The following is a 13,303-nucleotide window of genomic DNA, read 5'->3' as shown; positions in this document are numbered from 1 at the left end:
CACAATGGATCACGCAGCCCATGGCTGCGCTCCCATTGGCAAAGTACCTACCTCACTTGCTAGCTATGATGTTGCAAGTACCTAAATCATACACAAGCAACTAGACTCCAAGCCAAAAGAACTGCTGTGACACACTTACCTATGGTGTTGTAGGCTGCAACTTGTGGACAGGGCTTGATAATAGGGAACTTGGTAATAAGGAATGCCACCCTGGTTCACAGAGGTGATGGAGAACATGGCACCTGCGGTAAGCCCATGGATGGTGGCTTCACATGTGGTGTGTATGCCTCACAGCAATGCTCCTGCTTAACAACAAATTGTTATTCCTTCCCATGAACTGCATGATACAATTCCAGATGCATGTTGAGCTTCATTCACACTGACATTCATATTCAGGACAAAAACATAATACCAGCATCATTTCATTATTCAGCCAGCACCCAAGCATCTCAGACATGACAATAATTCATGCAATTGAGATGATCAACAGGTTGCACCACCAACCTCATCACCCATGATCATCCATCTAAGAGGCAGGTATAACTATCCATGTTGCAGCAGAATTCAGCTTGACTCTGCTGGTTGGGGCTTGCTCTTTAGCTTCTCCTCAGGCAAGACCCCTGTGCTTCATCTCATTCAGAAGTGTGGAGCCCATCTGGGCTGGACTCTTGGTTACCTTCACTCCAGCCCCCTGCAGGGCCTTGATCTTGTCCTCAGCACCTCCCTTCCCACCAGAGATGATGGCTCCAGCATGGCCCATTCTTCTGCCAGGAGGTGCAGTCAGACCAGCAATGAAGGAGACCACTGGTTTGGCATCTGGGCCAGAGTTGTGCTCCTGTAAGAACTCAGCGGCCTTCTCCTCGGCTTGACCTCCGATCTCACCAATCATGACAATACCCTTGGTATCTGGATCATTCAGGAACACTTCCAAGCAGTCAATGAAGTTGGTTCCATTGAATGGGTCCCCACCAATGCCCACACAGAGGGTCTGGCCCAAGCCCACCAGAGTTGTTTGATGGACAGCTTCATAGGTCAATGTGCCAGAGCGTGACACAATGCCAATGCTTCCTTGCTGGTGGATGTGGCCCGGCATAATTCCAATCTTGCAACGGTTTGGTGCAATGATGCCAGGGCAGTTAGGGCCAATCAGCCGGGACTTGTCCTGCCTTGTGAGCCTGTGCTTCACTTTCACCATATCCTGCTGAGGAATCCCTTCAGTGATGCACACAATCAAGGGCACCTCAGCATCCAGTGCCTCAAAGATGGCAGCAGCAGCAAAAGGTGGTGGAACATATATGACTGATGCATCTGCCTTTGTCTCCTTCATGGCATCTGCAACTGAATCAAAGACAGGCAGTCCAAGATGCTTGTTTCCTCCTTTCCCAGGGGACACACCACCAACAACCAGTGTCCCATACTCAATAGCCTGGCGACTGTGGAAGGTACCTTGTTTGCCTGTGAAACCTTGGCAGATAACCTTCGTTTTTTCGGTAAGCTTCAGGTTAGGTCTTGTTGCATCGTAAGACACGAGGCGAACCGTAGGATTGCCCAGCTGACGGGTCACAACCCTCCCCAGGTTTCCAAGACACGCCGTCATTGCACGAGTTTGCACTGCGATCTCTTCAAAGAAACCACTGGCCTATGTGAAATGTCCCTGGAGAAACCAGGATCTGCCGCCACACCACAGACACTGCCGTCGCAGCCCTGTAGAAAAGGGGAGAGCGCTGACACCACAGCCTGTAAAGATGGACGATGTGGAAGATAGTTGTAAAAGGCGAGCCATAATTGACGCGAGAAAATGATCAGCTGACTGAGATACGACGGTGAGCGTCACTAAATTCTACGTGATAAGCAAGCATACTGTGTGTAAGCCAAGCCTCACGGAAAGCTAGGCATGGCAAACTTGCTTTTCATGCTTTTGAGAACGAAGCTAGATTAACCCCTGAATCCTTTACAGATGTGGCTAGTTTCGCGTACGTTAAAAGTATTTCTTTTCATAACAACGGCAGGACATAGTATCACTGACGTACCTGGCCCACACGAAAGCTGTTGCAGCTAGCGCTCGCGGCAGTGTTCGCGGGCAAGTGCGTATGCGCGATGTGGCCATGGGTTGCGCTCTGGATGACAGTACAGTTCAAAATGCTCGCGAAAACATCAATTTCATATTGTCGCTGGCACATAAATTTATTGAATGGTGTATAAAAACATCGCTCATCCACCGGTGTTGATTCGCATTCTTTTGTGAGCGCCCTGGCCTCCCCCCCCCCCTCCAACGTTGATTTGCGCCCCCCCCCCCCCCAATGTTGGTTTGGCCCCATAATATTTTTGACTGAAATACTAAAAAAAACGTGGGTAAAAGATGATCATAACACAAAGACTGTCTTCTTTGATCTTTCTGCGTAGTGGCGTCTGCGTACTCTCATACAAAGTCATGGTTGCTCTCACCTCAAGATACAAGTCGTAACAGCTGAGCGGATAAACGATGCAAGAAACTTCACATATCTAGCGCCACAAGACACGCAAGAATTTGTGAGGCTAAAGTGAAAAGCTCAGGAATATGAGGATGACTTAAGACCTTCATGACTAACCCCGTCCCCGGCCCACAGCCAAAATGCGTGCCACCCCCCAAGACCGCCATAGAAGAGCGCAACCGGCGTCCTAAGGTGGCCTCTGAGGGCGCCTCCGCGTGCCGGTCAGAAGAGACGTGCGCGCCCGGGGCATGCTCCATGGATTACTGCCAGGGAGCATGCTCCATGGCATGCTCCCTGCATTACTTCTATGCTGCTAAAAAATAAAAAGTATGAATCATACAAAGATCAAAAACATATACTGCGTTTAACAAACAAAAAGTGGGCTAAATCCGGTGAGAAAAAATGGGGTGGGAGGGAAGGTTGTCGTGCCTTTGGTTGTGCCCCCCCCCCCATCATTTACAAAATTGACACCCTTGCGCACAGCTCAATTTACCTTTTCAATTTTCATTTACTACTTCAATTTCCCGCTCGTTGATGTTTGCTTGAATCAATATCTCATAATGCATGTATGTGCCCACTCCCTGCCAATTAAATTAAAACACTTAAACGCACCCCAGTTCGCAAGCACGGCCTGACACCAGAGACCCTTTCGTCCAGTTGCGCACCCCTAAGACAAGACCTCGCCCTAAGCTTCCCATAAGCCCCCTGCCTATCAAGCCCAATGCGTCTTCACAGGTCCACCGCGCGCACGGGCGCTTCGATAGATATCCTGGCGCTAAGTCAATGGCCACGGATGCCTGGCGAACGGTTCCAAAGCATACCATAATCCGCGTGGTGTAACGCCTCTGTGCGAGCAATACCAACACTGCATCACGGGAGGTCCCGCAGAGTGGCAACGGAAACGTAAACAAACATCGAAGCAGTGCGTTAGTGGGCGTGGAGAGGGGAAGATCAGTGTGCAGGCTATGGCTCAGGGGCTTTTTCCTCCTCAGGGGCCACAATGGTAGTTAGGGGAACCAATGCGGCTACCATCTTGGAGGGGGCAACCCGTTGGAATCCGGCCACCGTCGCAGCCGTCAGAGTTCCAAGCGTGACCCAGAGGGGCAACGGTCTTCTCACCACCTCCCACCGGTGTGTGGCAAGGCCGGTGGCAAATTTTCCGATCCACGCGAAATTGCAAAACCTTAAAACCACACCAAGTTAATTCAAGCTCCGAGGCGCACGCGACCTGATGAAACGACTGACCTCAGCGTGGTGGCTCAGCCAGACTTGATAGATAAATCTCGGCACTGAACGTACGACACAAAACTTGTTGAAGGCCTCGCGCCAGTCAACGGCTTATACACGCACAAACACACTTCTAAAAGCTTCTACACGGGATACAAAGTGACCATACTAATCGGCGCACCCTAAAATCCCACTCGTCGCCATGGAAAGTAGATGCACCAGTCATACCTGACACCAACTTGCCGTCCCTTCGGCCAACGGCCTTCTTACACCACTGCATCCACCACCCACATACACCATATTGGTTTCCATGTTGGGTTAGGCTTTACGAAACAAACACCGTAAATAGCACCAATATGAATATATTTGTTAACACGCGCCATTGGCAGCTTGGGGCATATACGGCACAGAGGTACAGTTTTGTCAAGATCTCACGCGAGCCCAAAGTTACGAGGTGCACCACGCGGCGGAAAACCGGCCCGGGACGAAACCAACGGCGCACGTCCGCCGCCCTCGCTCCGCCTCCCCTGCAGCGGAACAACACGGCAGCGGAACGGACTGCGCCCCCCCCCCCCCCCCCCCCCCCCCGCCCAGCGACACCACACCGGCCGCCGGCTCGGCCGTCAGCCGTCACACACCGCAGACGCCGGTGTCGCGCGGAATCCGAGGGTCCATCCGGGGACCTAGCAACAGGCTAAACCACTGCCATCTCCCGGCAACCAGTGCAAGCTCGCGCTGGCGTCCACTCCGCGGCTCGACGGTGAGCGCCAGTCGGCGTTGGCCCCTAGTGGACGCACTGCGGCGAGGCCTCTCGCGCCGCCCACCCACTGGAGGCCACGCTGCCGGCACGTGCCTGAGCCGCGGTGCTCGACGTGCCGGGGCCGGCTGACGTGGCCCGTGACCAGGCGGGGGCCGCTCCGGAGGCCGGGGGGCTCGGCGCAGTGGCTCGTGACCTGACGAGGCCGCTCCGGAGGCCCACGGGCGGGAGGGGGAGGGGGGGGGGGGTCTCCGTGACGGTGCGGTGTCCATAGAGTCGGCTCGGAGCCCAGCCGCGCGCCCATGGCTGTGGTGGAGGGGACGCCCTCTTCACCGCCAGCACCCACGAAAGAACGGTACGGAAGTCCCAGACAGTCAGCAGACTGGGCGGAAGATCGGAGAGGAGGAGCGTCGCGGTCAACAAGATAACGGCACAGTGTTACGTAGATGCTGGGAGCCAGGTCCTGTGGAGACCTCCCATAGTCACGCTAGTCCGCTGAACACTGCCAGCGCCGGCCGCACGGCACCACTACCGGACCTCTGTCTTTCTTGGCCGATGGCTCATTACGCACAACAGCTTACGTCCCCGATCACGAAACACGCCCCCCTCGGGCTGACCCGCGCCTCTTTGGAACAGGGAGTTATGACAGAGCTGAGCGCCACTCCCGACACCGCGCACGTTACCGGCCAGTTTACCACACAACACCGACTCGCCACTATACTCGTGAAGGAACTCGGCACAAACTAGCACTGCCGCGTCGGAGATCAACACACAAAGCACACTAACGCCCACAGTATAAATACCAATCAGTAGAGGAGGCCGAGCACCGAACGCCTGTTTTGTCGACTGCTCTCGTACTCGTGACAGCACGGCGACTGAAGAACAGACCACCAGTCCCACATCCACCATCTGTCCACGTCCGATAGACCCGGACGGGCAAGGCCGTACAACAGTCCACTCTCCGCCCAAGCAATAGCCGACACACTAGACAGCCTGCGCTGGCTGAGAGCGCAGACAGTCCCACACCGTACCCCAGATGGCGGCAGCGTCGATGCCAAATCACTGCGGCATCTACTTTTGGCGTCGTGGCTACGCCGCGCCCCGATTGCTGTCCATGACGAAGTCAGCCCGTGACAGGATTGCCATGAGTGCAGAGGCCGCGGGGTCCCGGGAACGCCCGCGACGAGGCCACACCACCCCGAGATTGTTATCGACAGAGTCCTAACTACCCACCGAGTGATCAATGTCTCCGGAGTATTACTGCGAGGAAGATCTGCAGGAAAGAGCGGCGACAGGCCGACGTCGGCGGCGTGGCCGTGAAAGACCAAACACCGCCCGGCCCGGCCCGAGCCCGCGGGCAGAGCGGCCGTCTCGCTCAAGACCAGCCACACTGGAGCCGGGCTGGGCGGACACCCGGAGCATACCGGCCCCACCCCACAGGCGCAACAGACGCCCGAGACACGCGTCAAACGTGCGCACTAGCGTCAGAGCGACGCGCAGTGCGCGCCCCGACAGGTCGGGAGAACACGTGTGGTGACGGTCGTCCACGGTCGGGCCACTAGGGCCCGGAGCGATTCAGGGAGCCTCGTACAGAGCTCGCAGTCGACGCCATCGGCCCGCCACCGCGGCAGTCGCTGCGGCCGAAACAAAAACGTCTATCAGATATCATCAGAGGGCTCACCGCTCGCTGCCGGCGGCGGCGCGCTCAAAACACAGACCGTCGTCCCAGGCTTTCACAGTGAGCATGAGACCACAGCTGGGCACAGGGGCAGGCTGTCGGCCGGCCTGCCCTTGCCCTCCGCTGCCGGGGCGGGTGGCGCCGGGCCGACACTATGTGGAGCTGACGGAGGAGGCGGCGCTGACGGCCGGCGGCGCCTCGCCCGCCACCTGCTCCTCCAGCGAGTGCTGCAGCGCCGCCGGCGTCAGCCACTCCTTGGGCAGGCAGCGCTCGAGAAACGGCACCATGGCGCTGACCGAGGCCAGCCGGTTCACCCAGGAGGGGATCTCCTTGCCGATCAGCAGCTGGCGGCAGAGGACGCCCCGTCAGCAGCGCGGCGCCACACAGCTGCTCTGCGCATTGGACGACTGACACTGCACAGCTGTGTGGTTCACAGTCTCACACGAGTCACGGGAACAACACATCGGACGGTGTCTGGTGTCTCCAATGTCCGCCCGCCTGCCCGGGTGACGTCATGTCACGTGGCCGGTCCTTGCCGCGGCCGGGCGGGGATTGTGGTGAAGGCACTACACCGCTGTAGCAGCGTCCGTGTGTCGCAACGCATGCCTAAAAACGCAAGCCCAATGCCAGCCCGCAAACAAACTCACAATCCACAGAGACCGCAGGCGCAACACCACATGCCGTTTCGCAACGGCGGTACACGACCCTGCGTTCGAGAATTGCGATAATGGAGCCAACAGACCGACAAGCCGTTCCAAGGACGCTGTGGGGTGAGTAAAAACACGCCGGCGCTCAATGTAATGGAGGCACGCGTTTGGAGGAGTGGAGGAGGCGGACAAACCGCTCGGCGCTAGCGGATACTAGACACCTGAAATTAAGTAGTTGTTACCTGAGACGCAAATAATTAAACACAGCTCTACGGCGAACACTTCCTTCATATTTGTTGACAGAAGTCTCGACCTCCCACTTTTCAAAAATGTGTCATGTGAATGAAAAGACATGCAATACGCGGAAAACACTTTTTCCACCTTTGTCAGCTTTCAAAATTTCACCCATTTCTGATTGCCATGGTGTGATTTGAAAACGAATAGCCACCAAACATGTTTACGTTAATGCCAGCAATCAGAGAACAAACATAATGCAAAAGGGAAAGAAACCGCGCAGAATTCGTGACGGAAATGTCCCACACCCGGTCCAGTGCCCTACGAATCTCCGCAAGGTACTGATAGCCGTGAGTGCAGCCTTGAGCACAGCACAGCCAGCGGCGTCACGCGCCCGCTGCCGCCTACCTGGGCTATGTTGGAAGTGAAGTGGTTGCAGTTCTTGTTGATCAGGTGGTAGCGGTCGCCGCGGAAGTCCTTGCCCAGCTCCTCCACGATGCGGTCCAGGTCCTCGCGCGTGAAGTCCGTCTGCCCCAGGTGGATCGACTGCCTGCGGAGAGACCCGGCATGGCCTGAGCTCTCCGCACGTCTCGGCGGCTACGGGCCCATGGCTGCCCCGGGCGCCACCTGGCGCCTCACACGCAGCCGGCCTCACGTTGGAGATGTGCGCCCAGAGACGGCTCCGACCTCAATGTCGCCGCAATCACCATAGCCCCCACCTACGCGTGCGTGGGATAATCATAATGATATGCACCGGAGAAAGAAAAAAACAGACGAAACATTCGATTCAATATGACTAATTTCGGTGACCACATTAGGTTCAATGTGACTGATTTCGGTGACCAACGAGAGCTGGACCCGCATCCGCTGGAAACCAGCGCAGCGCACACGGCAACTTTTAGTCGCCATATCAAACCAGGTCCGGGGACGAATCTCCACACTGGTCGGCTCCACTGAAGTGTGAAACCCTGACCACGCCCATCCAGAGGTCACAATTTGGAGGTTCAGGTATTGAAAACTTTGCCTTCAAACGCATCGCAAGAGTTCGACCAACAGCCATCTCATCGAGCAGAGCCAAACGACCACTGCTGACAAGACACAACCCACCTCGTCAGCCCAAGTGCGATACACTGTTCCAAGCGCCTCAGGTTATCGACTACGGCGCCACCGTAACGCTGTGCAACTGACTACGACTACTTTGCCTGAGAGCAAAGCGCATTTTCAGACTTAATAACTTCTGTTACAGGTAGACTGATAAGTATAGGAGCATGACCTGAACTATGAACGAGCGGAAATAATGTTTTGATATAGCTTTGGATTACACACGTACGCCAGTAACGTACGCGTGGCATGCCCTCGTGCTAACGCGTAAACTCACGCTTGTCACGATGGGCTAAAAAAAACACATCTGCAAACTTGGTACATTGTTCTGTCGAGGCCCAACACAAGGGCAAGGGTCACGGCAAATCAGCTCCACTGGAGCGCGCCGCACTGGACACGCGGGAGCACATCCACACTCACTTGAACTTGAACTGTTCGCCGAGGTCCTCCGCGTCGCGCGGCTGAATGGTGAACACGCCCGAGAACGGAAACGGGTGGCCTCCGTACGCGTACTCTGCGGCCCCGGAACGCCGGGGTCAGGGGGTCGCCAGGTCAGCAATTCCAGACGGCACGTCCCGCCGCAGCGGCCATTACCGGGATGGGTCGGCAGCGTGTCCAGCAGGTGGCCAGGCGGCAGCCCGCTCTGAGGTGAGGCGGGCCCGCCGCCGGCCCTGACGCAGGCTGGGCTCAGGGAGGCTCGAGGTCACACGTCTGAGACCTCATACGTCTACATTCTCTGTATGCAGGGTGGGCTCAGGCGGGCTCGAGATCACACGTCTGGGACCACGCATGTCTGTGCTCTCTGTACACAGGGTGGGCTCAGGGAGACTCGAGATCACACGTCTGGGACCTCATATGTCTACGTTCTCTGTATGCAGGGTGGGCTTAGGCAGGCTCGCGGTCACACGTCTAGGACCACGCATGTCTGTGCTCTCTGTACACAGGGTGGGCTTAGGGAGACTCGAGGTCACATGTCTGGGATCCTCATATGTCTATGTTCTCTGTATGCAGGGTGGGCTTCGGCAGGCTCGCGGTCACACGTCTAGGACCACGCATGTCTGCGCTCTTTATGCAACCTACCAGATATATCACAAATAGTTGGCTGTGCAACCTACCGAATACATCACAAATAGCTGGAAAGCCCACCAAATACATCACAGATCGCATCACCCGATGCATGCTTGGCAGCAGCTTCAGCAGGCTGCCAGCCTACAGGTATTTTCACATAACCCCCACTTACCCACGCCATAGATTTCAATTCCTGAGTGAAAGACGCCAAGGCCGATGGATGTTGTATAATCATTCATCCAGTACTGCAAAACGAAAGGAGCACTTAAGGCTTTCGCATGCTTTGTTCGTTCCTCACACACAATGTCCCAATGCTTTCAGTTGGAGATCGGTGGTCTACAATAAGTGGATCTTGACATTTACAGAATGGCAAACAACAATACAAGTGTGTCCATCCTGGAGTCCATTTATCAAGGGTCCTGTATAAGTGTGGCTAGCATGGCTGAACATTCTTCACCAGCTACCAGACAGCAACACCATGCCTGGTTAAACACCCAAAATACTGCCGCTTCTTTCGCACACCACAATCCCTCCCCCAATCACCACCATATCAGGTGCCAAGGCCAGCCGCAGGACAACAGGGGTGGGACACGAGGGGGAGACACCGAGGGGGGGGGGGAGGCACAAGGGCGCCCGACCGGCCTGCACTACTTACCATGTCATACACGTTGAGAATGACCGGTTCGCGCGCCATGCCGTCGACCGAGACGAAGTCCTCAGAGAGGTCCTGCTGATAGCCGAGACAGCTGGGGAAGGTCAGCCGACAGAGGTCGCCCAGTCCGCCGGTCATCTACACGACTGGCGCATGCCACGCGACTACCTGCGAGCAGCAGAAGCTACTCAGTTCACTGACCTACTGCTGTCCCCATACCGCACGACCACCCGCCAGCATCAGAAGGCACTCAGCCCACGGACCTATTTCTGTCCCATACAGCATGACTGTACTGCGACAGGACGCACTTAAAAAAAACATTTCTCACATGCTCCCTGTGTCGGAACTATACTCACATGCAACATTTGGTTACTGCATGTGAAAACCATGTAGCAGAAATGATCATTGCCAAGTGTGTCCCATTCCACTCTGGTTTTCAAATGAATGCTGGCCTCCTTTGCTTCATGGCTCAATAGGAGCTGTACAAATGCACAACAAACATCCAGAAGACGACCATCCCAAATGGGTAGCATTCGGCCATTTCAGGAAAACATTCCAGTTTGACACATGCTTTCTGCCTGACTGTTGACATTTCTGTCAGTGGTGCATTGCTAACTTGGTCAAAATATAAGAGGGAGGCACTGATGCCATTCAATGACTACATCAAAATTTCTATTTTTAGTAAGGCTTTGGACGAGCATATGGAGCAGCCAGTCTCCCAAGACATCATCAAGTATTTGTCATGATTCATCATTTTGCTCCTCTAGACTGCATGACCGACATAATCAAATCAAGCAGGCATAATAATTACGCAAATTTGCCTGCTTCTGTGCGATGCTAAAAATAACACAGTGACAAAAACCAAGTTACTACTCTCACCAAGAAGTGAACACCACCTCATTGGAGGGGGACCTACAAACACTAATGGCATTGTGCCATCCTGCAGTGAAGAAAGCAGGAACATCTTGTAATTACCTATATATAATTCACACACTTCAGGAAAACTTACCTTACAGCATCTTACATGGTCAGGAATTACAAGGCCAATGGTCTGTGGTCCATGCTATCTTCAAGCTCTGATTTACATGTTGTTCAATCTAAATACAACTTTGTCATGGTTAAACCAGTCTCAAGTCATACCATCAAATACCTGATAAGTAATGTTCAGCAGACATTACATTGCCAGATGGGATTCCCTCAATGGAATTGTGCAAAAGGCCTGTGGATAACTAATGGCCATTGGGCCACTTACCTATTGAGCAAAGGTAGAGAATACAACAGATCACAGTACAAGGCAGTGGGTCTGAAACCTGACATTGCTGTTTTTTATTTTCATCTTTTTCAGGAGCCTTTGTGCTCCATGATTGCGACCAGGGCCAATGCCAGTCTGCAAAGTACACATCCACTGCTCTGGAGGCCTATGCAATATCAGTGTGCTGACCTTGTGCTTGTGTGCTCCCAACTCAGGTCAAGCTGAATTGAGCTGTACTGCATATGCTGTTCTTGCAAAACATGTTTTCCAAGTATTTTTTACTGTAATTAACAACCAAAGATCTCAATTCCTTGAGCCTTTGGCTCAACATACACTGTCATTGGTGCACACTATGCAAACTCTGAGTAGTCTGATACATCTACCATAATTGTCAAGGGATGTGTTTGCTATGCTGTGGTTGCTGCCCTGCAGAATGAGCTCAGTGACAAGTGCATCTTCTTGCAGCCTCTAACCAATACATACTTTTGTTGTTCAGCCAGCATTCAAAACATAAATCCATTCTCAGCAACACTGATATTCTGAACCTGTGTCCTGTATGCACCAAATGAAGATGAGGCTTAAAGAAAACTTGAAAAGAAAAGAACTTCAGATTAATTTTCAAACAATTTTATTAAATGCTATGGGATGGATTTGCTGAAACTTGTCATGAAACATTCTTATTATTTCAAACATTAACTTTCAGCACACTGGAAGCTGTGGTGGCAGTCAGCCAAACACAGGCAGTCGGGTCTGTGGTGTACATGATTGAGAACCTTGGCTTCCATGCTGCTGCTATGCTGGACATGTTTAATAAAGTATATAATATTCTACAATTTAGCAAGTCAAGGTGGACTTTGGACCTTACCCCTCAAACTCATTTACTATCCACCTAATCTACATTACAGCCCATTACTGTTGCATTAATATATAGCACACTACCATATTGCTGCATTATATTTTAACATATTAATAACTCATATTCAGCTGTTTCAACCAATCAATGACCAGTATGTCTGAGCATTGCCATGAAAAAGCAGATGCTGGCCTTGAATTGGCAGATTGGCTTTAACATGTCAGATTGTGTCATCAGTGTTACATATTGACATCTGCCACCACAAGCATCCTCAACATATTTTGAAAGTAGGTTGATAAGATATCCCTGAGATGTCCCTGTTTCATGGTTAGTCTTCCTGTTGCATGTAATACAAACATTAATTGATATACAATGCACTCTTGCAACATGAGGTACAAATGCTGATAATGACTATCTGGTAATTCCTCCACAGGTTTCACAAGAAATGTATGACTGCAGAAGTTTCTACTTGACCAGGTCAGACTTGAGAGAACATTTCTTGGAGAATGGAAAGCATAAAGAGCATCTTCATCAAAGAGCATCACGTTCAGAAGTTGTGCAAAATCTTCCTTGATCCTTCAAATTTGGCCAAAGACTTTGTCCACATGAACCTTGATGCTTGAAAGTCATGATGGGCAAAAAAGTGTGACTTTGTAAGGTAAAGATGTCAGCTTTGGGGTAAAAAAGTAGTTGTTCAATGAACCAGATCACAGCAGTTCTAAGTGCAAACAGTCGCAAGTCGACCACATTTTCGCACATCCAGCATCGTGTGGAAGGTAGAATGTCGCCATGGAGCCAATCCCATTCCCCACACATCCAGTTACGCTATTAGACAACACCAACCTACCTAGCGACGTCGCACTTTGCTTTGCACAAAGACGTCTTTCACTCAGAGACTTCCACAAAATTGTCTTTTAACTGAGAAGCTTACCAGTATGTTCGGAGCGGTGGACCAAACAGAATGTTTCCGTTCTGGGGGCAGGCCTGTGCTAAAGCTAGCTGTTTTACCCAATCACGGATGTAACACCACCTCCCACACCAAAAATATGGATGATCGAACGCTTGCTGTAAACACGGTCTTAAGCTCAACTACTTACGTCTCAACTGCGCCAAGCAGCTCGCTAGCCAAATTAAAACCCTAAATGACTGCAATTTTTTGTGGCAAGATTTGCAAACGCGTTCATATGCCTGTTTCCAAAATGGTTTCGACTCACATAACCAAATTAAAAGAAATGATTGATTTGCTTTATTCAGATGAGCTTTGAAGTAAACTCACGGAAAATAACCGGCAGCTGACATACTGGTGCCGCGGTGTGCATCAATTAATATCATCGTTCTGAGTGATTTGGAAAATTGTATCCAT

At 52.5% G+C, this 13,303-nt stretch overlaps 2 protein-coding genes across 3 annotated transcripts; both read right to left on the bottom strand.

Moving 5' to 3' along the window:
• Positions 1-406: 406 nt before the first annotated feature.
• On the bottom strand, positions 407-1,757 carry LOC119104342 (succinate--CoA ligase [ADP/GDP-forming] subunit alpha, mitochondrial). The gene has a single exon (XM_037228041.1). The coding sequence runs from the start codon at positions 1,595-1,597 to the stop codon at positions 608-610; it is 990 nt and encodes a 329-aa protein (XP_037083936.1). The 5' UTR covers positions 1,598-1,757; the 3' UTR covers positions 407-607.
• A 2,512-nt stretch (positions 1,758-4,269) lies between these two features.
• LOC119104353 (deubiquitinase DESI2) lies at positions 4,270-12,965 on the bottom strand. 2 transcript variants are annotated; one of them, XM_037228059.1, is made up of 6 exons: positions 12,872-12,965; positions 9,839-10,003; positions 9,356-9,428; positions 8,536-8,629; positions 7,423-7,564; positions 4,270-6,477 (listed from the first exon to the last, which is right to left on the bottom strand). In XM_037228059.1, exons 2-6 carry the CDS (start codon positions 9,971-9,973, stop codon positions 6,286-6,288), a joined length of 636 nt encoding a protein of 211 aa, XP_037083954.1. In that variant the 5' UTR covers positions 9,974-10,003; positions 12,872-12,965; the 3' UTR covers positions 4,270-6,285. The 2 variants fall into 2 exon arrangements, with proteins under 2 accessions (XP_037083954.1, XP_037083946.1); XM_037228051.1 differs by lacking the exon at positions 12,872-12,965 and adding an exon at positions 12,788-12,863.
• Between the last annotated feature and the right edge of the window lie 338 nt (positions 12,966-13,303).

Source organism: Pollicipes pollicipes, unplaced genomic scaffold, assembly GCF_011947565.3.
Source record: "Pollicipes pollicipes isolate AB1234 unplaced genomic scaffold, Ppol_2.1 Scaffold_2555;HRSCAF=2994_pilon_pilon_pilon, whole genome shotgun sequence".
NCBI lineage: Eukaryota > Metazoa > Arthropoda > Thecostraca > Pollicipedomorpha > Pollicipedidae > Pollicipes > Pollicipes pollicipes.
The sequence above is the reverse complement of the archived record's forward strand: the minus strand, read 5'-3'. Positions and strand labels throughout refer to the sequence as shown.